The sequence below is a fragment of the Tetranychus urticae genome, chromosome 3 (genome assembly GCF_039701765.1).
Source record: "Tetranychus urticae isolate SD_2017Ah chromosome 3, NJAU_TeUrti_SD_1.0, whole genome shotgun sequence".
In the NCBI taxonomy this organism is placed as follows: Eukaryota; Metazoa; Arthropoda; class Arachnida; order Trombidiformes; family Tetranychidae; genus Tetranychus; species Tetranychus urticae.
The window spans coordinates 20,467,351-20,492,217 of record NC_142960.1 but is presented as its reverse complement, the minus strand read 5'-3'; the positions used below and the strand labels follow the sequence as shown (position 1 = coordinate 20,492,217).

The window sequence follows — 24,867 nt, the reverse complement described above, 5'->3', positions numbered from 1 at the left end:
CACATCCACAATTAATCGCCATCATATCCCAAAATTAGTCAACAATTCTGTAGGATTTGGGTGGTGGATAATCTTATGAAAAATTGTTTAAAAATTTGGTGGAAAAAAGTCACTCTAAAGTGGTGGATGTGGTGGGAAAAGCTCGTTCCCTTTGTTTTTGTAACAGTATCCATGTATGAATTCATGCAATGCCGTTAAACAAAAAATCAAATTAAGTAAGATGAGCCTCAGTATTTCTTATTGGACTAGAAATTGAATGATTTGTTTGTTTAACCCGTTTGGTTAATTAAGACATAAGACAAAATCTTAATGACTTGTTAGCCTCTTTTTTGTCCCTTGCTTTTCGCTTCTTGTTTCATATCACATTTATAAATACCAAAGGATATTTACAAATGTAATAGGAGGCGAGATCGGCTAACTTTTGCTTTTTTCAGGTTTACTTTAACCGAGAACTTATTGTTGTGTAAGGCTCTTTTATCATACGATGATGACAAATGACGATTAAAACAGGAGCTGAAGACAAAAAGGAAGATAAGATCCGCAATATGGTCACAATCCTATGTCTTGCCAATGATTAGTGTCGAAAATGTACTCAAGCTCTTCATTTCTGTTCTTTTTCCATTCTTTCCATTCTTTTCCATTCTTCTTTTTCTCTATGAATTTACTTATTCAGTTGAAATCTAATTTTCATTAAATATTTCTATCAAATTCTAATTTATTTATTTTAATTGTTTGTTTCTACTATTGCCTGAAACTATTGCTATTTCTACTAGTAATCTATTTCTACTCACCATGTCAGTGTGTCTTCGGCCGCAATCTTACTCCAATGTTATCGTCGCCCATTACTTGTGAGGATGGTTTGTGATGGAAAAGAGTTTATTTTCATGCGTCGCGACATTGTTCGCCCCACAACTCACCTCTAATCATGAGGTCAAGAGGATTTTGATCCCCGACACCGTTTATCCTTCAGTTTTTGTGGCCATTAAAGGCATGTTCCATGGAGATGAAGTGGATGTTGAACATCAAGATTAAGATTAATTTAGTTATCAACTTGAAAGCATTGGTGTAAAAGTTTCTCCTATTCAGAAGATATGGTGAAAACTTTGATAATTACAGTCTAAAGGAGGCTAAAAGGGGATGGCAATTGAAGGGTCTTCAATTGATATCTCCTTTTAGCCTCCTTTTGACAGAAAAGCAAAAAACTCTGAGGAAAACTGAAATAATCAAAACTTTTCACCATATCTTCTGAATAGGAGAAACTTTTACACCAATGCTTTCAAGTTGATAACTAAATTAATCTTAATCTTGATGTTCAACATCCACTTCATCTCCATGGAACATGCCTTTAATGGCCACAAAAACTGAAGGATAAACGGTGTCGGGGATCAAAATCCTCTTGACCTCATGATTAGAGGTGAGTTGTGGGGCGAACAATGTCGCGACGCATGAAAATAAACTCTTTTCCATCACAAACCATCCTCACAAGTAATGGGCGACGATAACATTGGAGTAAGATTGCGGCCGAAGACACACTGACATGGTGAGTAGATAATGTTGATGATTAGTAGTAATAATATGTTTTAGAGTTTTTAGTCAGAAAAAGCAAGGTGAATAGATACTTTTTTATATCGTTTGGATACAGTTGCTATGAATTAGCTTCACTTTCATTGATTTGATAAAATCAACGAATAGGTTCACAAGTCGGTAAAGCTTGAGACCATTGAAGAGTACTTGGTGTGCAAATAACTTCTTCAGTTGTTCCAACTAATCGATATCCAGCTCCACACCTTAGTTTACATCTTTGATTTGGGATACCGGGACACAACGAGGGACAATTTAATCCTTCGGGACACTCATTGATGAACAATCCTCCAGTAGGAACAGACCAGTCTGGACATTTGGATTGTATACAACGAGGGATGGGTTGATTCCATTGACCGTTTGGACCACAGGTTAAAGAGCTGGAGCCTTTTGATGGAAAACATTCATTTAAACACAGAATTATTTATTTTTTCTAATCTAAAATAAAGTTTAAGTTTAAAATCAAAGTTCAAGACTTGTAATTTTCGTTGGCTACTTACCCTGAATCTCATACCCTGGAGTACATCTAAATGTACAAATATCATCACAACGCGCATTATTACAGTTACCCTGTGAAGTGATAAAATCAGGTGTGGCCATGTTTGCTATGTCTGGACAATTGATGGGTGAACAGGTACCTACAGAACCGTCCCATTGACCACTAGGTAAACAAGAGATTGATGAAGGACCATTTAGGATGGTGCAATATGGACATGAGATCCGACAAGTTGAACCAGATACAATATTTGAGTCAGATGACTGTGAGCCTTGAGGATTAACACATGATGCGAGTGGTCTGTCTGGTCCAGCAAAAGTCAAAGGAGGACAAGTAATTGGAATACATGAGGGTAAACTTGAACTCCAGGTTCCATCCGTTGTGCAAGTTAACAAAGATTGGCCTACCAAAAGATAGCCGGGTTTACAAGAGATCGAGCAAGTGTTCAAAGGTATGAGCAATTCACCAAAACAAGATCCAGTCATCAAAGCGTTAGCCACAGGAGCTAAAGGGTTACAGCGTACAATCTGCTGACATCTTGGAGGTAATTGACTCCATTGACTTGTACTTAAACAAAGTAAACGATCTGGTCCAATTAACTGGTATCCTGGGTTACATGTGAATGAGCAAATTGATCCAGGAATGATAACAGAATTTGTTTCTGTAAAGATAAAAAATTAACCAAATGAGTAATAATGAAACATGGCGCCAATTATGATCACAAGATACAAAACAATGTTACATATCCAAAAAGAAATGAAGTTTTTATCAATGGATTAACTTCAAAAATTATTTTTACTCTAAAGTAACTATTGCCAAGAGATAATATCTGACTAATAATATTTAAAGGTTACACTTTACATTAAAGTGTTAACATTAACACCATCATCTCGAATACATAATAACAACTCTCATGTCTGTTCGTTACTTGAAGCCTAAACCATAGGCAGAATAACTTTCCGTGCGAGTGTTTTTTAAATAAATTTAAAATATTGTTTCAAAAGCGATTTTCATTTTTCATTATGTTTATTAAAACTCAATAGACATTTTAATATCTAATCAAATGAAAGTGAATCAACTCACTATAATAATCGGTCAGTACCAGAATTTATGTTATGTTTACTTCTAAATCTGACCACTGTTGGAATCAATGTGATTCCGATTAATCTGCAACTTGTGAGAGTTACGAACAATTGACACTTTTTTCAGTTATTGAGAGGTTATGTTAAATCAACTCATCAAGATGAATCCATGAAGTTGAAACAAAGTCAATCTAAACGTGTTACACTCAATTCCACTCAATTTTTTCTTAATTTCTCAGTCTATTGCCAATTTTAAGCCCAAAATATGTTCACTCACAATCTGAAATTTCCCATCGAAATGGTTACATAATAAATGATTAAATAACATGCAATCAAAAATAATGTATAATGTATGTACCAATACAATTAAAAATTTAACCCATGAAAAAGGTCTTCGATCCTTGGTTCATCTCTTATTAAAATTTACTGACGATTATCGTAAAAAGACTTGACCTGTTGACCTTGGAGTTAATCACAAATTACAATCTTAATTTGGAGGGAATCACAATTTAAACTACAAGGATAAATCTCTTGGTAATCTCTGCCAGACTCTATTCATGTTATATCATGTATTGTCAGGGTAGATATCAACAGTAAAAATGGTTGCCAACTTAATTTACACAAAGAACTCTCAGGTTAAGAATCTGGTGAAGACAAAGATGAAAAATTTGATTAGCTGGATAATTTAAATGATATAAGCACAATAATCATAATGAAAATCACAGGACACTTGATAATGAAATCAAAGTTAACCGTTTATGGGGCGTGTAAACAGTTGATAAGCCTTTTTTAGCGGGTAATTGTAAAATTGGGGGGAAATTTAAACTTGAAAAATAATCAATAATGGTCAGTGGATTTGATTATGTAAAACTGTTTGGTTAGTAACAATAATAAACCCTTTTTGTTTGTTTGTTCATGAAAAGATTCAGTTTATTTGTCTACCACCATTGGATTCAGTTGATGAATTTCATTCTTCATGGTTTAACCTTGATTTAGCATCATTTTTTATCCTCTCTTCTCCCTCCATCACCACTATTTTCATCCTATCTTATTCCAATCATCCTAATTATCATCATCCTTCATCATCACTATCATCATTATTCTAGCAGTCAGATTAAGATCTAGGCCAGTCAGGTTTAGAGCCATTGGCTCTAGGATTAAGCCGAGAATTAAGGTGATATTTATGAATGAAATGTGAGACAAGATTGGCATTTAAATGATTTCATGATCGTGTCTATGTACTAAATACTGGTTGGATAATCAATAAATCTGGGAAAGTGTAAGGATGTTAAAAGTGAACAATTAAAAGCTGAATCAAAATTAGTGTCTTGATTAGTGATTAGTCTATTAAAGATTTGATTATTCACTTAAATTGCAGGCAAAAGGTGTGAAAATGTGATTCTAATAAAACTGATTTCTAAGATTATAAGTATAAACAGGTTTACCTCAACTTTGAGCTGGGGTTAACAGTAATTCATCAGAGTTAATCTAATACTCCAACAATATTTACTCAATTGTATGAAAGTAATATATTATTAAATAGTAAATTTGTGCTTGTACAAACAATTATTATAATTGGTACACGTTGTCATACTTTTTGGCAGTCACTAACACCATAATAATCAGCAATCTTAATCTTGAAATGCTCATAGCCTTGATTTTAACTTGAACACTTAGCCGTCAATCCGAGAGTCACACTTTTACCACCATGGACAAGGAGTAACTTCATCACTTGAAATTAGCAACTAATTTTTACATGTTTAATAGTGAACAAGGAGAGTACATGTGGAAATAGTTTAATCCTAATTAAATAGAGAAACAAATAAACATTAAATCAATCGATTAGTAAACTAGATTTAAGTCAAATCTATAAGTTTGTAAACCTTTTTTTTGTATAAAAGCTATGCATCTAAATGGATCATCTGTGTTGAATAACAATATGCATGTTAAATTGTGGTTATCAAATATTTATCACGATTAATAGCTAAGAGTTTGGTGTAAAAGGTCCATGAAATATTGAATAAGTTAGGTGAACTTTAATTTCATCACTAATCTCAATAATCTCAACATGTAGTTTCACTCAATGACTATAACAATCTTTTTAGTGCAACCACATCTATTAGGTTTACCAGTAATTTGAGTATTATTACCTTGGATACCGCACATTCCAGTTAATTGACCATTGTCTAGTGCTTGTAAAGCTGGACATCCATTTGGTGAACAAGAGGGTGGTGATGCTGACCATGAACCCAAATTGGTACAATAAATTGACTCAGGCCCAAGTAATGTTGAATCCACGGGACAACCAAAGCGACATATTCCTCCAGCAACATTGAAACAAGGTCCACCCATGGATAACTTTTCGGGTAAGGTTAAAGGTGGACATGTTATGGCACGATTGAGACAAATTAAAGGTAAACCAGTCCAGGAACCGTTTGGCTGGCAAACTCTTGCACAAGAACCCAAAGCTTCAAAACTCGGGTTACATCGTATTGAGCATGTTGATCCTGGGTTGGTTAAACATGGTCCAGACAAGCTGCCATACAATGGTGCTTCAAGAGCAGGACATGATTGACCCTGGATTCCATCAAATAAGCATGTTAATGAAAAACTAATGGATAACAATTGAAGCAGACAAAGATTCATAGCAAGCTTAATGGTTTCACAAAAAAATTAATTTCAAATTTCACTTTCAAACTCTTTCATTCTTTCGCAAACTCATCTTCATATTAAACTGTTTTTCCTAATAAATTGATTATTGACTTTTCTCAAAAATTCAATTCAATACTGACCCATTGTTAGTGTGATATTTTCATTTTCTAGATCAACACATTTTTTCCAAGAAAAAAAACTACTTTTCATTATTTTATTTTGTTCACAGTCAATCAATCAATCGAATCTGATCGATATATTGTTAAAAATGTTGAAAGGATAAAATTGATGTCAATAAGGTTTGTTAATAAACTAATATTACATCAATAGCAAGTTGCTAATTATAATTAACCCAGGAAATGTAAAGGTACATAAACTTATATTAATATTTTCAATTGGTTTTTTCTGTGCCTTGAAAGGATTCATGTGTTGAATGATACTAATCAACTGAGCTTAGCTTTTTTCACCAACCAGAAATGTCTTGAATATGTTTGTTGATGATAATAATCATTGAAAGAGAACCAAGAATCTTCCTGGATAACCTTCAATTTCACCAGTGTTAAATAAAAACTGTGAAACTATAAGTTTACATGAATGTAAATAATCTTTAAGGTCATTTTCCTTTCCAGATTACCATCATTTAAAACACTCTAATCACTAATAGAGTGTAAATTGAGAAAAAAATGAATTGATCAATTTATTTACATTTTTAACTTCCAAAAACTCAGCTGACAATCTTCAAGCAGCAAGCAGGAGACAAAGGTGCTTTACTCAGACAACATTGATACCATAGATTAACCTTTATCACTAGTTTTGTCACCTTTGCATCCTAATAACATCATGTATTAACCTTTGGTAAAACAAGGAAAGCTGTTGATTATGAAGCTAACATGTGCAGCTGTTAAAACATCCTTTGTATTAATCATTGCAAAATTTGGTTCCAATATTGTCTTTGACCATCAGCATTATTATCAATACAGTCATCATGCTTCTGTTGATAACAATGAAAAGTACAATGTAATGTACAATAGAAGCAAGAAATAAAGTGATTCCAATTGAATTTAGCGTTTTTTTTTCGGAGCAACCTTTCATCTTCACCATTTGAAAATAAATGTTTCAATTCGGACCCTCGAATCTATTATGCGTTGTTTTCATTCATTAACCTTTTCAAATGGATATAATTCATGGACCCAAAGGAAGGAAAAGTTATGAGTTCACAGTGAATCGTTACCAATAAGAGTTCGGAATACATTTAGTGATGTTTAGCTAGATGTGAATAAAAAAACTGAACAAAACAAAAACAAAAAAGAGTCATTTTCCAGCACAATTGTGTTGATTATTTCCTTGGCTTCAAGAATTGATTGAAACATTGGTTGTACATGAAGCTTCCAAGAGTTTGAGAATAACAAAACAAATAAGGTTTCATTAAAGAGTGAAAACAGAAAGATATTCATTCCAAATGATTAACATTTTATCCAACTATTCAGTGCATTTCTTTTCCGTATTACATCAATGTGTATATAAATAATATTACATCTTGCTTTTTAACCATCTATTATGAGGATGTTGTTTTGTTTACATGCAACTTGTTACACATTTTTGTTTTTTTCCTGAGATCCAAAAATGTTCAAGTCAGCGAAGGTGTCTATTCAATAATGCGAGTAAAGTTCAAGTTTACAGTGTGTTTGGCTGTTGGTGAAAAAACAGAAATGTAAGAATCTGGAAGAGAGAGAAAAAAAACAAAAATTAATGAGTCAATAAAGTAATGAATTGCTTATGAATTGAATGGAGAGGAATGAAAAATTTAAAGGAAAGATGAAGAGAGGGGAAATACTTTTCATAAAGATTGAAAATTTGGTGGAAAGAAAGTTGAATTTTTGTTCTTAGAGACAAGAAAAAAAAGCATGATGAGGAGGAGGATGATCAAGATGAGGATAATGTGAGTAATCGTAAAGCTTCGACAATAATGGGAGAGTTTCAGTTGTTTTTACTGTTGTTGTTTATGTCGATAAACAGTAAAGTTAGGCTTTTTGGTAAACTGTTGGCCTTTTTTCCCCTTCGAGATATAATTAATTTGTGCGCACAATTTATCGTCATCTTTATCTTCATCTTTTGCTGCTCTTTCTCTTTCCTGTCTTCACCATGCTCTCTTCCTCTGGCACAGGCTTGCATGTTACTAGATGATGATGAGAAGGATGATGATTTAACCCTTGAAGTGTAACAGTAAAAAAATACAAATATGTGCTCTTGCTTTCCAAGAAATTATTTCCCGTTCAACAGTAGATTATGTTTTCATTTGCAAAATCTTCTCGGTGTAACAACTTCTGCTTTCTAATTTTTCACTTTTCATCATTTCCATCTAACTTTGTTATCCTCTTTGAGTTTGCTTGAAAATTGTCTTTTTGTTTTTCAATCGTCTTTGTCTTGTTGCACCATTTCCACCATTGTCATCAAAGAGTCACCAAATTAAATCTTTAAATATTCAACGATTTACACGTAAACCATCCAATATTTTATATCACATTATTGTCCTGTTAATATTGATCAACGCTCAGCCAGTATCATCACCATAATTTTACGCCAATAAACTGATGAACAACAAATGTGATAATATTTTGTGTAACTCTGTTGAATGCCAAATCACATATTACTTTAAGCTACTTTTGCTAGTCTTTGTTTACACCATCAGTGCAAGGCTGAACTTTTCAAACTGATGAAATCTCTTCGTATATTGCTGCTTGGAGCTAAATCCGTTGGTAAATCAGGTAATTGTTTGCTTAATTTTCTTGTCCTTTTCTCTTTTACTTATCACCAATTTTCATTGAAGACGATCGCTTGTGTCTATGATTAATGCTACTTGATAAATTACTTGCTAACTAATTGTTTGATATCCAACAAATCCAAAACTCGGGAAATTAGTGAATAATTGTGTGAAAGATCTGCGCAATGTTTGTGATAATTTGTCCTTGCATGAATGTTTTCATATGATAGTTTCAACTCGTTCAGAAAATTTACATTGAAGCTTTACATGGTTTAGCAGGAATAAACACACAATTGATGGATGATATTGCTAGTTGAACAAGGATACCACGACAGTTAGGCCATCATTGAACATCTCTATTTATATACATTATTGGGAAACATGTATCTGGTTATCTTGCCACAGCTGTTTATTGTTGATACTTGATTATGATTATCCACCAAAATGTCTGAAAGAAAAAAGCAAAACAATGAGTTTAAGTGAGTAATTAGATGAGCAATTAGTGAAATTATCAGTTTATGGATAAATAAATCTCACAATTTTCAATTTCTGTTCAAGTCTCCAGTCTTTTCTATTAGTATTGAATTGTCGCTCCACTTTCGTTCATCGTTATATTTTGAGAACAGTCACCGTTGGCCAATGGTTTGATCAGAATGCAAATCTCATGTTTCCAATTACATTTGAATGGTTGAATTTGATTGCTAACTTTTAAAATGCAAATCCAATCTCCAATCCAGAAACAAAAACGATTGGGAAATAACCATGATACAGATGAAGATAATAATTTCTAAGTCAAGGTTTGAGTGAACACTTTAAGCTTGCCAAAGTCACATGCCTTAATCCATAACACACAACACCGACTGATTTATAGCGCAAGGCAGTAACTAAAAAATAACAGAATTTCATCAGCTTCTAAATGATAATTGTAAAAGTGAAATGAAGTAAGTTAATAGGATAGAGGCGCAAGAAGTTTCCATGTAAAGATTGGCTTCTTTAATTGAATTTGAATAAGACTTACTTTATGTAATTGCAAAAAATTATGAATAATTATCCAAAATTAGTTCAATCAATATGAGACAGCATTTTGAAGAACCATGGAATGATAATTGATAATGTTCAAGTTGGTAATCAAGGAATCTGTTATTACCAGGCAAGCAACCAGTGTTTATCAATCAGCTTATTACGACCATATGTTTTCAAAAGCTAAAAGTTAATTCAACCTGCTAAGGAAATTATTGAATGAAAATGGTTATTATTATGATTGAAGAAGGGATAAAGTGATTGATTTAATTAATATTGATAATCAAAATGTTAGTATTAATAATATAATTGTAGTGTTACCCGATAATTCCAGTGCTTACCAAGCAAGCCAAAATAAATGGTGCCGTTGCTAAAGATGATAACTAAGATGTTAAGCTATAAGAAAAATTAAGCAAAGTATACACAAACATGAATATGGTGATTATTATAATCCTGTAAATCATGAGATTATGTTAACGAACACATTTAGCTTTATAAACATTGTGATTAATTGAGGATAATAATCAGAATGGCTTAAATATAAATTTGATTCGCCCTAGACTTTTCCAGATCTATTAAGATGTAAGCTTTGCGGTTAGCATTGAAAAAGAGACAAAGTTGAGAGCTGGTAAAGAGAGAAGCTTATTTTAAAACAAAGACATTTTGTTTTCCATCTGATGATGTCTCTTTTACATTCAAAGCTTGCTTTATTTGGCCTTGTTTATAATTAAATGACAACTGTTGACTAATTAAATTGATGATAATAGCGTCGAGTTTATATTTTGAAAAATTTTGATGTTATTCTATTGTCAGTGCTTCATGTTTTGTAAAAATTTTGATAGCCTCTGCTCAAGCCTTTTGTGAAATGTGGATCTATCATGGATTGGCAGCAAAATTTTTCACTGTTGAAATATCTTCAGTCCATCTTTTATTCCCATCAATTACTGTCCTCTGAATTGGTGATAACTTTTATTTATTATTGAATTGTGCTATTCATATCTAATATGCTTCCTTCATTCAATTAAATAGCCATTGCTGTCCGTTTCCTAACCAAACGTTACATTGGCGAGTACCAAACAGATTGTGGTAAGTTGAATTTTTTTCAATCATTTATTTTCTTATTCAACTTTCATGAACTCATCATTTGTCTTTTATTTTTGTATCAGATATTTTGTATAAGCAGACCATAAATTGTGATGACGCCCTAACAAATATTGAAATTCTTGACTTTTCGCGACACAGTCAGGTGAATTCATTTTTTACTATTTTATTTATAATCTGCTATCCAGTTTTTAATGGAATGTTTTCAATGCATTTGACTTCATACTAAATGGTTTATTTATTGTTTTATATTTTTAGGAACAAGATGTTCTTACAAATTATGATGACCTCAAGGACCAAATCATTTGGGCTCAAGCGTACATGATTGTTTACAGTATTTGTGATGAGCCAAGTTTCGTTAAAGCTCAACAGTATGTCAAGCTAATTTGTAAATTGAGAGGCTTAACCAGTCTACAGGCACCTATGGTCCTACTAGGTAATAAACGTGATCTTGAAGTGGGTCGGAAAGTAAATTTAGAGGAAGGTAGAAATATTGCTTACAAATTTGGGACACAATTCTACGAGGTAAGAATCTAATTGTAAAGTATCAAAATCACGAGTCTCTTTTACTACAGTTGTTGAATCAGAAGACATTTGTGACAATTTGATTAAACAACTCCGTTTATGAAACTCGTGGTTTTTTCATTTCTTTACTTATCGTCGTTTCTCATTGATATCTGCCGTGAAAAACTTCATTTTATCATTAATATTCCTTTATTTTCTTCTCAAAGATATCTGCTGCTGAAAACTTTGTTGGTGTAACTTTAGCCTTCCATGGTTTGATCAGAGAAGCGCGATCGTTGTTTGAAAGATTCAGTGGGACCACAATGACATACCAGCCTGGTCAGGCCATTAAAAAGTTGAGCTTAAACTCAGTTACTCGAGCCTTTGGTGCGGTTTTTGGTGGTAAAAATAGTCCAGGATCTTCTCAGTATTACACTATCATTCGAGATGGGCGAGTTAGTTTGTCCAATGAAGGATCAACCGAAGATAAACATCGAAGATCAAACAGTATATCACAATCAAATGGCAATCCGGGTCTGATGAACAGCTGTAAGCAAAAGAAAGAGATTATTCTGGAAACAGCACACAAACGAAGCCCTCCTATTGCATCTTTATAGCCTCATGGAAACAATCAATTGATTAAATTTTAACAATAAACCATTCTCTCCATCATCGTCATCTTCATCACCAATTTCATCGATACAACTCAACATTGAATACTTATACTTTTTCAGTTCAACTTGGCTGTTATTATACCAGATTGTGCTACAAATAATGTATCTGTAAATAAATGGAAAGGTTATAATTATTGTTCGAAAAACGAAATTCAACTTTTCCATGCAAAACTTATTGTTTGATCTAAATATAAAATCCTTTTGTTACTCTTGTTTATTTAAGATTTCATGACACTATTTTCAATTGATAATGTTAACCATTTCATAACGATTTAAATGTATTAAAGATTCATTAAATGATATTCATTTACAGCCATAATAAGGTTTAATCAAATTGCTATCAATTTTATAACATTGATTTTAATCAATTTCAACTTTTAACAAGTTAAAATTGCATTATAAAATAGTTGAATAAGAGAGACAAAATTAAATAACAACCATTTTTATTCTATAATAAATGATTCAGAAATTGATTAAATTAGATCCAAATTTTGGAGAAAATTGATTCTCCAATATCAAAATAAATACATAAATGTCAACAAATGAGTCTTTTTACAGAAATACATATCTAGGAATGTCTAATAGTTAAAGCTTTATGATTGAATAATGTTTTGATTTTTTAGTATTATTCTCGTTTATCATAATGTATAATGACTATTAAAAGCCAAAATAATAGTAATATTTATAATCATAATTTTAATTCAATCACCAAACCGATATTCCAATGCAATTTAATCACTTTCACAGTGAAATCCCCATTAAATCACCAAACGTTACATTTTCTTTCCGGATTCATAGGAGATCCTTTTGGACAGTTGAAAGTTTCCGAGAAATGCTCCATGTTTGACAGTGGACCATTAACTCTGTCGAAAAAAATGATCAAATCGATATTAAATTATTGTTAAGAAACTCAAGGAAAAGTTAAATATAAATGCACATATAAAACAAAGTTTTCACCTGAATTTTGCGGGACTGTGAACTCCAGTGGCAATTCTTAATTTCATTGATTGTGGCCTTAATTTAGAGCACCAAATCTATCAAAATTGTAAAAGGAAATTATTGTAAACTGATTATCAACGATATAACTTGATGTCTAAGCTTACATTGGCAGCTCCTATCCAAAATAGTTGTTGCTGGTTCATTGAAACTCCTGGAAGTAAAGGCTCAGGACCATTGTCTTCGATGTATTTAAGATAACCCTTGAAAATGAAGATAAAACAAATTTAAAATTATAAAAGTTGAGGTTGAAAAATATTGAAATAAGATTAAAATCAATATTGATTCTTGGAGTCGATAATTTACCAAATAAGCTTGTTTAAGTCCACCATTATCAGCAATATTTTCACCTTGAGTATTGATACCATTGACCTTCTCTTTAACTTCATCAACTGTATAATTACCATATTGTTCAATTATACAGCGAACTCGAGAGGCAAAGTTTTTCTCAGTTTCAGGTTCCCACCAATTACGATTATTTCCATTTTTATCAAATTGTCGACCTGAGTATATTGAAAAATGACATTCAATTAGCATGTACATAAGGTGGATGTTGAAGTATTTATAAACATGAAAAAAACAAAAATCAAAGTAAAATCAATCAAATCTATTAAAAGGTAAATATTGTAAAAATCAAAGGAAAGCTTTTGTTTTTCAATGTTAAATAAGACTGAAAAATTCATAAGTGCTAAGTCAAGTATGAACATAACACCAAATGAGTGGCAAATTTTCCACATCACTTCGATAGCAACGGAAGATTTTAAGTGCAGAGCAACAATTTAACCAGCCAACCAAGCACTCGAATGTCTTAACCACAACTCAGCTCAACCAAAAAGCACAGCTCTGTTTTGGGTTTCTGTGTAATGGAACTTATTCTCATGATCATTCGTTCTAAGGCTTGCAAATAATTAACAATTACCTCGATCATCGAAACCATGTGTTATCTCATGTCCAATGATATATCCAATACCGCCGTAATTAAGATAATTAGGCCTTTCTCTATCATAAAATACTCCTTGAAGGATTCCAGCTGGAAATTTAATGCTGTTTTCAATGAAATTGTTGAATGCGTTCACAGTTGCTGCCTCAGAAAAACGTTTCCAACTGTAAAAAACAAAGATGTATCGATTATTGATTGTCTCATTAAAAACACTGTTATCTTAATCATTCACTTACTCGTCTTTGATTAAAGGCTCTCTCAATTTCTGCAGCCCATAATCAGTCCAAAATTTACGAAGCTTCTGAACATTGTGATAGTATTTAGTATCATCTGAAATATTTATCTGTTAGCAAAATGAAAGAAAATAGAGTAAAATTAAAATCGAATCGAATTAAGAATTGAATTAGTGTAAATGTTAGTAATTACGTACACCTTCATAGATTGACATGACTTTAGATTCATCCAATAGTTCTGGTGGATAACCAATTTGAACAAACATTTCTTCTGCCTTTTCAATAGCCTTTGCGCGAGTTGCTTCATCCATCCAATCAATTTTTTTAAGAGATGCAATAAATTGGCCTCTAATATAATCAACCATTGATGCTGCTTGTTTCCTACTTTTTTCATCAAAATTACGGGAAACATATAAAGCAGACAAAGGTGTTCCAAAACTTGAATAAAGTCTTTTCATACAAGTGTCCCAGCGAGGCTTTTCGGTTTTTCGACCTGAGATTACTCGTGAATATGCTTCCGATATTTTACGCAAAGGTTCTTCAGCAGATGGTAAAGCAGAGAAAACAGCTCTCCATATCATGTAATTGGCAAGGATTCTGTTGGATGAATTAAAAATGATACAAATCAGTACAAAATGTAATCTAATAACGTTAAAATAACCAATCTTTAAATACCTTTTATCAGTATTAGCAATGAGAGTATCAACAGATCGTAAAAATCGAGGAACTTTCACATTAATTTCTTCATTATCTGAAACATTAACAACCATCATACTCCGAACAATGTTGGGCCAATCTATCTGTAAAGTTTAATGGAAAAAGAGATTTAAAAATATAAATTACTATCACTCTGTTTACTCATTAAACGATGATAACAATCAATAATAACCAATAAAACCTTGTTAATTTAAGGATCTTATTCAATTATAATTGTCATTGATTGTTTAGATTGGGGAATTAAAAATAAAACTGAATGCTGAAAATATTTTGGGTTGATTATCGTGATTATAACAATCGAAATATTAGTAAATAGATAATTTCTCACATTTGGACCAATTCTTTTAAGATCAATAAGTTGAATTTTATGATACATTTTGGTGAAATTACGTCGTTCCTCACTGGGTAAAGAATACTGAAAAACAAGAAGAGTTGATTACCATTTAGCAATTAATAAACAATATCAAATACGCATAATTTGTCAGTCTAAGCATTGCTTGTCAGATTTATATTCAACCAACCTTGGCTAATTGTGTTTCAAAATCGATTATTTCACTGGCACCTTTTTCGATTGCTTCCTTGGAGTTTTGTCCAATGTAAGAAGCCGAATCAACGATTGCCTTGTAATATGCTTTAACAGTAGAATCATTCATTCCTTTGAGAAGATATTTACGATCAGGAACTCCAAGGTAGGCTTGATCAATCTATAAAGGAAATAGGAAAAAAGGTAAGAAAACAATTTATAATTTTCAATGATCATTCATTGACTCAATTCAACTTAATAAAATTGCTTGGTTTCCTTTTATCTAACAAAAGTGTATTGCTTACAATGAAAAAAAGAGACAAAAAGTCAATGTTTCAATGAGATATTGAGCTTAGTGTGAAGCTTGATAGGTAAATGAGAATAGTCCTGATTAAGGAATGGGTGATCAACTATTCCTTTTAATTAACTAGCCTGATATTGGTCATACCATGGGAAAACATGTAATTTATCAATATATTGACAGATAGTGAAGGAGTAGTTATAAGTAAAGTAAGTTGAACAATCAATTGGTGGTCGATTGTTAAAACTGTTTGAACTGCTATTCAACGAGTTCGTTGAATCGTAACGTCCTTTAAACAACATTAAGGACCCATAATGATGACAGTTTCACAATTGTAACCCATCAAACTTAACCCTCCAAATCTTGCTTTTACGCCTCTTCATCTTCCTTTTCATCTTGATAATCATAGTCATCATCTCCATCAGGTTACTTTTTTTTCATTTCAAATTGAGTGTAAATAAAATACCACAGCAATTGACAATTCAAGATTGCTTTCAGGCTGATAAACAGGTTAAATAATCCAATGAGCAATCAAAAGAAAATTTTCTCCTTATTGTTTCCACTGTAGCTACATTCCCATCAAGTTAATCAATCTAATAAATCTATTGTTTAAAGGATTGGTTGACCATTAAATTTTGAGACTTCATCTCTATTAATAGGCAGTGAATGAGTGTTCAACTAGGCTTGTAATACGTCCAAACAATTTGTATCAGTAGGAGGTTAAATTACCTCAATTATGTGTCGACTATTATTTTTAACATCAGGTGAAACATAAATCGAGAGGAAAATGTTATGGTCATATCCTTTAGCTCTCATCTTTTTTAGTGCTTCAATCCAATCAAATTCAGCTTCCCTCCATGTAGGTCCTTCAATTAATGGCCAGCCACCAAGATCAACAATATCCTTAATCACTTCACCCTTTGATTGTTCATTGATTTCACCTGGAAAATTAACAAAATCAAAAACAAATTAAAGTATTTTTCATTGATTAATAAATCTATTACCAACAAGCAGAGACACTCATAAACTAATCAACATTTGACTATTTTCTGGTTCGTGATTTATGTGTATAAAAATTAGAGTAAATTAAGCGTATTTTGTTTTACATTAAACATCCACGAAAAGACAATTGTATCAAATCAAGGCTTAATTAGATCAATTGTTGAAAATTGAAAGTGAAAAACGAAATTTGATAAAGCAGAAAAATGAAACATTTTAACGGTAAAATTGATAAGTTTCAATGAATTTTGTGTGTGAGTGTGAAGTCTCAATAGAGTTGCTAATTGGCACTTCAAAAGGGAAAATTAGTCGAGTCAATCAAGGCTAATCATGAATTGCAATGATATTAAATCTGTTAATAATTTCCAACAATTGAGTGACTTGGACGAAATTATTTACATTTCAAGAAATTGATTAAATTTGAAACTAACAATGAGTTGAGCTAAATTTCTGAAGAGTCAAATTAAGCACAAATTTATTGATCATTAATAAGGTTCTTCGGTGAATCACGAATCAACACACAATGTTCCTAAAATTTTCAGGTCATGATCGAGCATAACTTGAGTCCAAACACAATAACACTTTAACACTAAATCAGCTTTCCTTTCAATTTACTAAACGATATTGTTTCACTTTACACTCTTTAGTACATCAGAAGATCCAAATCTAAGCCTAAACTGGAAGAAAATTAAGAAAATTAAAGTTAATTGTCACCATTTCCATATTACTTACTCAGATTCATGCATTGTTTGTAAACAGTCCTCATCATCTTGAAATAGATTGCTTCGTTTGAATTGTCTCCATCGTTTTCGACCAATTCTGTGGATCAAAGAAATTAAAACATGATTAAAATATATTCATCAAAAGGTTCAATTCAATATTTCAACAAATCTAATTGCATTCATTTATTAATATATTTTACAATTGAACTTCATTATCCATTGTGGTTAAGAGCTTTGACTAAAATCAATTTGTTAACAAATTGTAAAGTTGATCAAGTATAATTTATTTATCGGTCTGAGCTGTGAATCAATTTGAATAACCAATCTTTTCACTGACCTTAAGGTAACAAAGTGTCCAAGTTCAAGAGCAACTATTAAGTGACCATTATGGTTAACAATTACTGGACAGTAAAGATTTGATGTCCAACAAATGTTAACAAGTTAACAATAATTTAGTGACCACAATTGAAAATTGAATTAAATGAATAATTTGAAGTCAAATTTTAAATTTTCATCTTCATTTTTCATTAGCTTTGAGATAAATTTGTTTAAATTTTCATTAATTTTCATTAACATAAATCATGTTGACCTTAAAAATGAACTTAACAAATCACATCGCTTATTAATATTGATGATTGTCAGTTTAACCAACTAAAAGGATTGATTTAATGTAATATTAAATCAAACTCAGGTCTAAATAATGAAACAGGAAAATTAATAGATTAATTGTTGTTTGAAGGATGACTCGAGTAATTAATTTTAACCTGTAACAAGGAAAATAGTTGTTAATCAATTGAAATAAACAGTTAAAAGGTTAATAGTAAACATGATTGAAAACATTGAATCTAATTGCAACTTGCATGAGATTGATGACAAAACAACCAACAAAGGTAAATTGATTAAGGTGATGAAAATTAAATTGTGATTAACTGTCATCTAAACTTGAACCTAAAACATAAATACATTGTCCATCAAAAATGGACAGTAAAATGAGTTGATTTCAGTTCTTTGAAGTGAAAAGGAATCAAGTTATTTGTCATTTGTTGCCTGGTTTATGAACTATTGATTGCTTTTCAATTTGGTTTAAACTTAAATTGAATCAAACGGTAATCAGAGTAAATCAAAGCTACCGGAAAAATTAACTACAGTTCGTTGGTCTTCATCTTTGGACCTTGAATTGTACAGTAAACTGGATTAACTGTTAAATTGTTATTAATATCATGTTAAATTAATAGATTCTGACGAGTCTGGTTTAGATGTGAAACAGTTTACATTATGGTTATTGAATCACTGGCATGTTAATCAATTGTAGTGTTTGATTCCAAGGTAAAGTCAATTGTGTCAAAGGTCACCAAAGCAGTTGATTGATTGCTACTCAATCGGACTGACAGTTTAAATCAATAAGTTAAAATCACATTAGTTGATTCAATACTTGAAATGGTTAAAAATTTTGAAAATCAAAATTTAAATAATTTCAAATATCAGATGTTGAGATCAAAGCATTTGCTGGTACAACTTGATACACTTAATTGTTATCGTATATGTAAATTGTTGAGAAAGTGAAAGTAAATTGCGGCAAGTAGTTAGCTCAATATTAGCTAATTGTTTGCTTATTGTTAGCTTAGTGTCAGCTATTAAAATTGGCTTTGATCAGTTTGATTATGATTGAAAAATTTTATGTATTAACCTTGACTTTTCCAAGTGATAATGAAATGTAAGTTAAGGTGCTTTTTTGCTATTCAGTGACTTTAATTACTACATTATGATTAAATTAATAATAATATAACAAAGGCAAGGTTAATAAGCATCATAAGATAATTTGTCTCATGATGTTATTGACTTGACAATGAGTCGGAATATTTGGTGTCTATTGATTCTGGTTTCAACCCTACAGGCTTTGGCTTTTCTTGCTCATTTGATGTTGGTTGGCAAATTGTCAATTAACAGCTTTGTTTGATTTTTAATTTGATCTGCAGATGACATTAGATAATTAAAAAAGTATGACTTGGGATTCAATTGAGTAATATATCTGTGATATTGTTTACTGTCAGCAATAATTCTCATGATTTTATAGTCATAAATGTATAGATTACGAGTCTAAAATGAAATAATTGCATTTTAAAGTCATGCTTTTTTACCTCGAGCAATATCTACATGGTAAATTCACTCTTAATTTTATTGAGTCAAGATTTTCATTTCTCAATATTGAGAAAGACTGAGTTTATTCCAGGGTTTATGAGATTTGTCATGAAAAATTGTGAAATGATCAAAATATTATTTTATGGAAGCCTTTACCAGAAAAGGCTACCAGAATAGATTACTCTTATATAAAGCAATTCTTGTATCAATAACAAGATTAAGATACAGTTTTAAAATTAGCTTACATTAAACTCAAAGCTGATTATAATGAATAAATTATTTCAATTAGTTGGTCATTCGGCTGCTAATCGATGGTTATGTTAATCTATTAACCAACAGTAGTCATAAAAAAGTAAATAACTTTTACTTTGAACTAAATTAAAGAAATGAAGAAGCCAACAGTAAAAGTGAATTGTTGATTTCGTCTATTTTTTGAGCTCTTTTGGCTAATTAATCAATCAGTTGATCTTGAACTGGTTTCCTTAAATTGTCTGTTTAAACAGCGCCAACAATGTGTTGGTACATTAATACACTCACTCTTTCCCTCTTGACTCAGTGAATTGGGTCATTCCAAGAGTGCACTGAAGTATCCGAGAAAGTCAAGGTGAAAATGATTCAAAATAACAATAAACTTAGAAAGCAATTTGATTGCAAATGGACACAATTAGTTTGTCTATTGGAATATAATCAATAGATGAAATGACTTTCACTGCAATTAGAGCCCGTGGGAGATTGGTCATCACGAAAAAAGTGTTATGCACAATATCCACTTAATATTGAAGCATTTTAAAAGACAATTATTGGACCATCATTGAGTTTGTAGTGAAAGCAATTTATGAAAGAAATCATGCAAATGAATAGAAATCTAAGAACGCGAACAACTGGCTTACCTCGCAATTTTCTGTTGAGGTCATCTCGTATAGCACCAAACTGAGTAATTCCTGTCTGGTCTTCACTGATGAATTTCTTTTTAATCCAACCTCCACATGCAAAATCGTAAAAATCATCACAAGGAGATACACTTGTATCAAGATTATCCAAAATACGAGCGGCTTCAAGATATGAACATGAAATACACAAGCAATTCACAAATAGGTAGATTTAGTCCAAACATGGAAGATAAACAGAAATTTAAAATTAACAAAATATAATAAAGATGGAGGTAAAATAAAATTACATATTTGATACCTTACCTGCTTTAACACAGCCTGGAGTTAAACAATACTGTTCATTGGATGAGCTTGATAAATACTTTAAATCGTCGGCATCCTTGGCATCCTTGGCAACTATGAAGATTGTTAATGTAATTATCCCGGATAAGATGAAAATGGTTAAACCGATAAATAGTGAAATTAACCGTCTTTCGAGTCGGGTTCGTCGATGCCACCAGTTTGGTTTGCTGTTACACAAGTAGAGATGAGATTAGATAAGAGAAATGACTCAAGGTTTATCTAATGGCGACCAAACAAGTAAAAACGGTTACCATATTTTTGAAAAGAGATTAGCCTAGCGGATTAATTTTAGTGGTAAACAAAAGACAAAGAAAATCTAATGCCATCTCTTATGTTTTAATGTCTTTACAATTAAGTAAAGAGTTGTTGGACAATCAACTTAACCCTAAGTAAGTATCTTATGTTTTTCACTCTGTTGTTGTCACATTTGGCTCTTAGTCTTAGCAAGTTTGATTTTCTTACTGTTATAAATGGTTTAATGGTTCAAACATCCGTTTACAATTCACAGTGTACCAGATTCAAAACAACAAGGGATTAACTTACTGAACCAAATCAGATTGGGTGACTGTTTCACGGTTAGTTGATGGCTGATCCATGGCTCACAGTGAGTTATAACAAATGTTCTGATAATGGTGAATACATTGAAAGCAAACTAAATCCTTCTGGCAAGGTATTTTCACAGTGTAAACAAGGTAACATTTTTTAACAACTTGTAAACTGATCTGATTTTAAATTTCAGTTGAATCCTCCAATATTTAATTGAACTGATGAAAAAGCACTGATTTGAAAAATAATTTTTAACTGTCTAATCTAAATCATTTCCTCATCGTTAACAGTGAACCACAGTGATGTTTGATATATTGGTTATTTTACTCTGGTTTGGTTTTTGCTTCTTCATTTTTCAACCTACTCATGGCAACTCGACACAATCAATGTGATGATATTGGACTTGTTTCTTGTCTTGTTTGATTATCCAGGATCAGCACAATTAATTGACCTACACAAAGTTTCAGAAGATCCAATTTCTTGCTCTGGCTACTCATCAAAGTTTCAAGACTAACTCATCAATCAATTAGCTTGTAAGGTATAAAAGACGCCCATCGTATTTGGATTTTGGTCAAAATTAATTCAACTTACGTTATTATCGAGTTAGAGAGATCATTCATCTTGTATACATTGTAACCATTGGTGGCATTTTCGTTGGTATTTTTCATTTTGATCAAAATTTAAAACACACAATTAACCATGGACACACTGGATAATTTGGTAGAAAGTAAACAAAATTAAACAAAGTGATGTTAACACAGTAAACTTGCAGCAATTGATGGAGTTGTTCACAGTAGAGTAAATTGTGTACGTTTGTTGGTTATTTTCAAAGTAAATTTGCAAAGGAATGTGATGGAAAATATCGATTAATCAACAACACAGGACAGAAAGGAACGGATTAAAATTGGTTGAATCAGATGAAAACATTAATTTGGCGATTCTATAATTTGCACAAGAGAAACCTTTGGAGGTGAAACCTGAGTAGAGTTGGTGCAATGTCGAAGTTTTTTCATCACTTCTAAATCATTGGAAATCTTTCTTTTGTATCATTATGCATGAAAAGACCGAGAAGTAGACAAAAAATAGTAAACACTTTCACAATTACACTTGGAGTCAAAGACAAAAGGTTTTAAATCCAACCAAAAAATTGACCAATTGATAACAAAAAAGCACCAGTTGGAATCAGTTAACGGAGGAAAAGTGGCAACAAAAACAATTGGTTTCAAAAATTGTGTGAGCAATGATCAAGTAACTGCAACACCAGCACAAACAAACATTCACATTTCACAATTTAAATGGCTCAATGAATAAATTTCGTAAGGAAAGGGCGTCACTGATAGCCTGCTGGGAGGGATTTTTGGCAAATTACTTGAAATATTATGATCAATCATATGCTATTGTCGTGTGCTGCAGCAAAAAACAAATGTATCGAAACTGTATTCATTGGCGCTCAGAGAAACACTAATACAGTAGTTGAAGAAAAGATAAGTTGAGTTGATAAAGAAATGGAAACTGAATTACCAATTCAAATTGAATGGACCAAGAAGGAGGTGACGCAAAAAAGAAAGTGAAAAGAGGATGATTGGAAAAGAAAACTTGAATCATTGAGTTTGAAGCACATTGAATGAACAACCATTACTGAAATTGATACCAGTGTTTTCATGGAATCAACAAGAGACTTGGAAATTTATTAAACAATATTCATGATGGAAATTGCTGGTCCAGCCTATGTTTTTAAGCATAGTAAATCTATGGCTATTACTGAGGTGATCGATGGACAAGAAAACAAAATGATGATAATCTTTTCCTGGTTGACTTGAGGCTGTTTACATGATGAGCTTGATTGAAATTTTGATGACAATTAGGTCCAGGCTTACCGTACTTGCTACAGCTCTGCTGTTTTGTTGGTGTTGCTCTCGGAATACAGAAAGGGTCTAAAGATGAATCTTTTTGCTGGTGGCAGTAAATTTTAAGGATTTCACGATCGTAATCAAAACCAAACATGAAATGAACGCTTTTTTCATGCTGTTCATCTATTCACTTTCTATTGAAAGGTGACAAGTGAAAATAGCGATTCACCAACTTGCGCTTTGTTTGCCGTTTTAGTCTTAAAATGGTGATAGTTGGTTATCTTTACACTCAAAGTTGTCCATTAATATTTGAACAATTTTACAATTTAACTCGCTCCTTTTTTTAATGATAAAATAAGTAAACCTTTTCATTCAAAATTTGATACTTGGTTGGATCTACTACAAGTTTTGCTGCCTTATTGTTAAACGTATGTGTGGTGGACCGTTTGTATGTAATGATAAAAGTGTGTAAAGATTGTGATTTAGGCAAAAGTAAGAGTATTGTGTGCACACTATTTTACACTGTACAGTTGAACACCTCGAACTCGCGTTACTGTAACGGGTTTTCAATGTCATTCAACAAGTAATCATATAACCTGAGGCCATTTATGTATTATACTTTTCATGTTTGCTTCTTTTTTGCTTGTTTGTTTCAATTAATGTTGATAACTGATTCCTCCTTGAAAGATTACTCGATGTTAATAAACTCTTTCTTTCACTCAGTTTTGGTCCGTCATTGATACTTTTGCACCGATCATTAACTTTACCTGTAAAAACAAGCTTTTCCTTGCATTTTTACATCCTTTAATTGTTGAACTTGATCTCTTTGTGATCATCTTTTGTAAAGGTTATTATCATGCCAGTAATAGATGGTCAAAATTGTGACGAGGAAGTGTTTATGATAATCAGATGTTGTCATTTGTTTCCTTCAGCTTTTGTTTTGGTGTAATTTAAGTCCAGATTTTGTGTTTTTTTTAATTGCGCATCTAATTGTTTATTTGAAGAAACTGATTATGAATACATTGTATTATCGTTGTTTTTGTTGTTTCTGGTAATGATGATGATTATGATTAACTGAAAGTGAGCTCAGATTACAACTGATACTGTTAATGGCTTAAAGGAAGCAACTCTAATTGTCATTTGACAATTTTTAATGGACTGTAACATACAAAACTGCCTTTTCATATTCAACACTTTCGCCGTTTATTGTTGTATTGATGGTAATGGTGATTTTTTATTAATTGGTCGATAAAATTTCCAGCATGAAGTGTTGTTTATTGACGTTATAAGACCATTTGAAGATCAAATCTGATTTCACTTTTTGACAATTAGTCCTGGTTGTTTACGTTTTGCAATATAATTTGGTAAAATTGCTGTTACACAATAAATCTTCTTTTTTACCCAATAATTGTGATTTATATATAACTGATGATCAATATTTCTATGGTAAATATGATTTGGTTAAAAAAAATTATCGATCTATAACCAACCAGATATTGAAATTGCTGTGTTTGAGTGAAACAGAGGGAATTTTCGGGAACCACGGCCTTCCTTGATAAATAACCAATGCTAAATGTGTCCAACTAATGTCTCATCTTAACACAAAGTATAATTCATGCACAGTTATTCAATCAAATTAAGTCGACTATTTTTAATAAACTGAGTTTTGTAGTCGCAAATGGTAGACATAGATGGTGCTAAGCTTGTTACGATTACGAATCAATGTTTTGAGCGCCATCTATTGATTTACATGCTATGAAATGAACTTCATTGATTAGGAATAAAACAGGCTTTAAAG

General features: G+C 31.8%; 3 protein-coding genes and 2 long non-coding RNA genes across 6 annotated transcripts; 2 read left to right on the top strand and 3 right to left on the bottom strand.

Annotated features, from left to right (window-relative positions):
• Window positions 1-1,608: 1,608 nt before the first annotated feature.
• On the bottom strand, window positions 1,609-5,942 carry LOC107364720 (P-selectin-like). The gene is made up of 3 exons (XM_015932157.3): window positions 5,310-5,942; window positions 2,082-2,738; window positions 1,609-1,968 (listed from the first exon to the last, which is right to left on the bottom strand). The coding sequence occupies exons 1-3, from the start codon at window positions 5,803-5,805 to the stop codon at window positions 1,682-1,684; spliced, it is 1,440 nt and encodes a 479-aa protein (XP_015787643.2). The 5' UTR covers window positions 5,806-5,942; the 3' UTR covers window positions 1,609-1,681.
• Window positions 5,943-7,260: 1,318 nt separating this feature from the next.
• On the bottom strand, window positions 7,261-7,971 carry LOC149093586 (uncharacterized). Its single transcript, XR_016199989.1, has 2 exons — window positions 7,646-7,971; window positions 7,261-7,530 (listed from the first exon to the last, which is right to left on the bottom strand). It is a non-coding gene; the product is annotated as an uncharacterized LOC149093586 (long non-coding RNA).
• LOC107364731 (ras-related and estrogen-regulated growth inhibitor-like protein A) lies at window positions 7,962-12,193 on the top strand. The gene is made up of 5 exons (XM_015932169.3): window positions 7,962-8,576; window positions 10,622-10,678; window positions 10,759-10,838; window positions 10,952-11,218; window positions 11,425-12,193. Exons 1-5 carry the CDS (start codon window positions 8,525-8,527, stop codon window positions 11,812-11,814), a joined length of 846 nt encoding a protein of 281 aa, XP_015787655.1. The 5' UTR covers window positions 7,962-8,524; the 3' UTR covers window positions 11,815-12,193.
• A 104-nt stretch (window positions 12,194-12,297) lies between these two features.
• Window positions 12,298-22,682, bottom strand: LOC107364705 (neprilysin-2). Of its 2 annotated transcripts, none has more exons than XM_015932133.3 (15): window positions 21,811-22,682; window positions 20,635-20,840; window positions 20,332-20,493; window positions 17,313-17,399; window positions 16,311-16,522; window positions 15,279-15,461; window positions 15,086-15,172; window positions 14,716-14,840; window positions 14,238-14,637; window positions 14,044-14,150; window positions 13,787-13,971; window positions 13,174-13,370; window positions 12,975-13,070; window positions 12,829-12,905; window positions 12,298-12,734 (listed from the first exon to the last, which is right to left on the bottom strand). In XM_015932133.3, the coding sequence occupies exons 1-15, from the start codon at window positions 21,885-21,887 to the stop codon at window positions 12,635-12,637; spliced, it is 2,301 nt and encodes a 766-aa protein (XP_015787619.1). In that variant the 5' UTR covers window positions 21,888-22,682; the 3' UTR covers window positions 12,298-12,634. The 2 variants fall into 2 exon arrangements, with proteins under 2 accessions (XP_015787619.1, XP_015787620.1); XM_015932134.3 differs by lacking the exon at window positions 21,811-22,682 and adding an exon at window positions 21,217-21,358.
• Window positions 20,924-23,452, top strand: LOC107364754 (uncharacterized). Its single transcript, XR_001569239.3, has 3 exons — window positions 20,924-21,062; window positions 21,182-21,365; window positions 21,510-23,452. It is a non-coding gene; the product is annotated as an uncharacterized LOC107364754 (long non-coding RNA).
• The last annotated feature ends 1,415 nt before the right edge of the window (window positions 23,453-24,867 follow it).

What these genes read in the sequence shown, in the direction of transcription:
- LOC107364720 (XM_015932157.3), bottom strand. Translation starts at nt 5,805, where the DNA reads ATGAATCTTTGTCTGCTTCAATTGTTATCCATTAGTTTTTCATTAACA. An exon ending in TGGAATGTGCGGTATCCAAG is followed by an intron (nt 2,739 to 5,309) that starts GTAATAATACTC and finishes TTATCTTTACAG; the next exon opens with AAACAAATTCTGTTATCATT. An exon ending in TCCAGGGTATGAGATTCAGG is followed by an intron (nt 1,969 to 2,081) that starts GTAAGTAGCCAA and finishes TTCCATCAAAAG; the next exon opens with GCTCCAGCTCTTTAACCTGT.
- LOC107364705 (XM_015932133.3), bottom strand. Translation starts at nt 21,887, where the DNA reads ATGAAAAATACCAACGAAAATGCCACCAATGGTTACAATGTATACAAG. An exon ending in CTCTCTAACTCGATAATAAC is followed by an intron (nt 20,841 to 21,810) that starts GTAAGTTGAATT and finishes CTTGTGTAACAG; the next exon opens with CAAACCAAACTGGTGGCATC. An exon ending in TTGAAACACAATTAGCCAAG is followed by an intron (nt 15,173 to 15,278) that starts GTTGGTTGAATA and finishes CTTGTTTTTCAG; the next exon opens with TATTCTTTACCCAGTGAGGA.
- LOC107364731 (XM_015932169.3), top strand. Translation starts at nt 8,525, where the DNA reads ATGAAATCTCTTCGTATATTGCTGCTTGGAGCTAAATCCGTTGGTAAA. An exon ending in TAAATCCGTTGGTAAATCAG is followed by an intron (nt 8,577 to 10,621) that starts GTAATTGTTTGC and finishes TCAATTAAATAG; the next exon opens with CCATTGCTGTCCGTTTCCTA. An exon ending in ACTTTTCGCGACACAGTCAG is followed by an intron (nt 10,839 to 10,951) that starts GTGAATTCATTT and finishes TTATATTTTTAG; the next exon opens with GAACAAGATGTTCTTACAAA.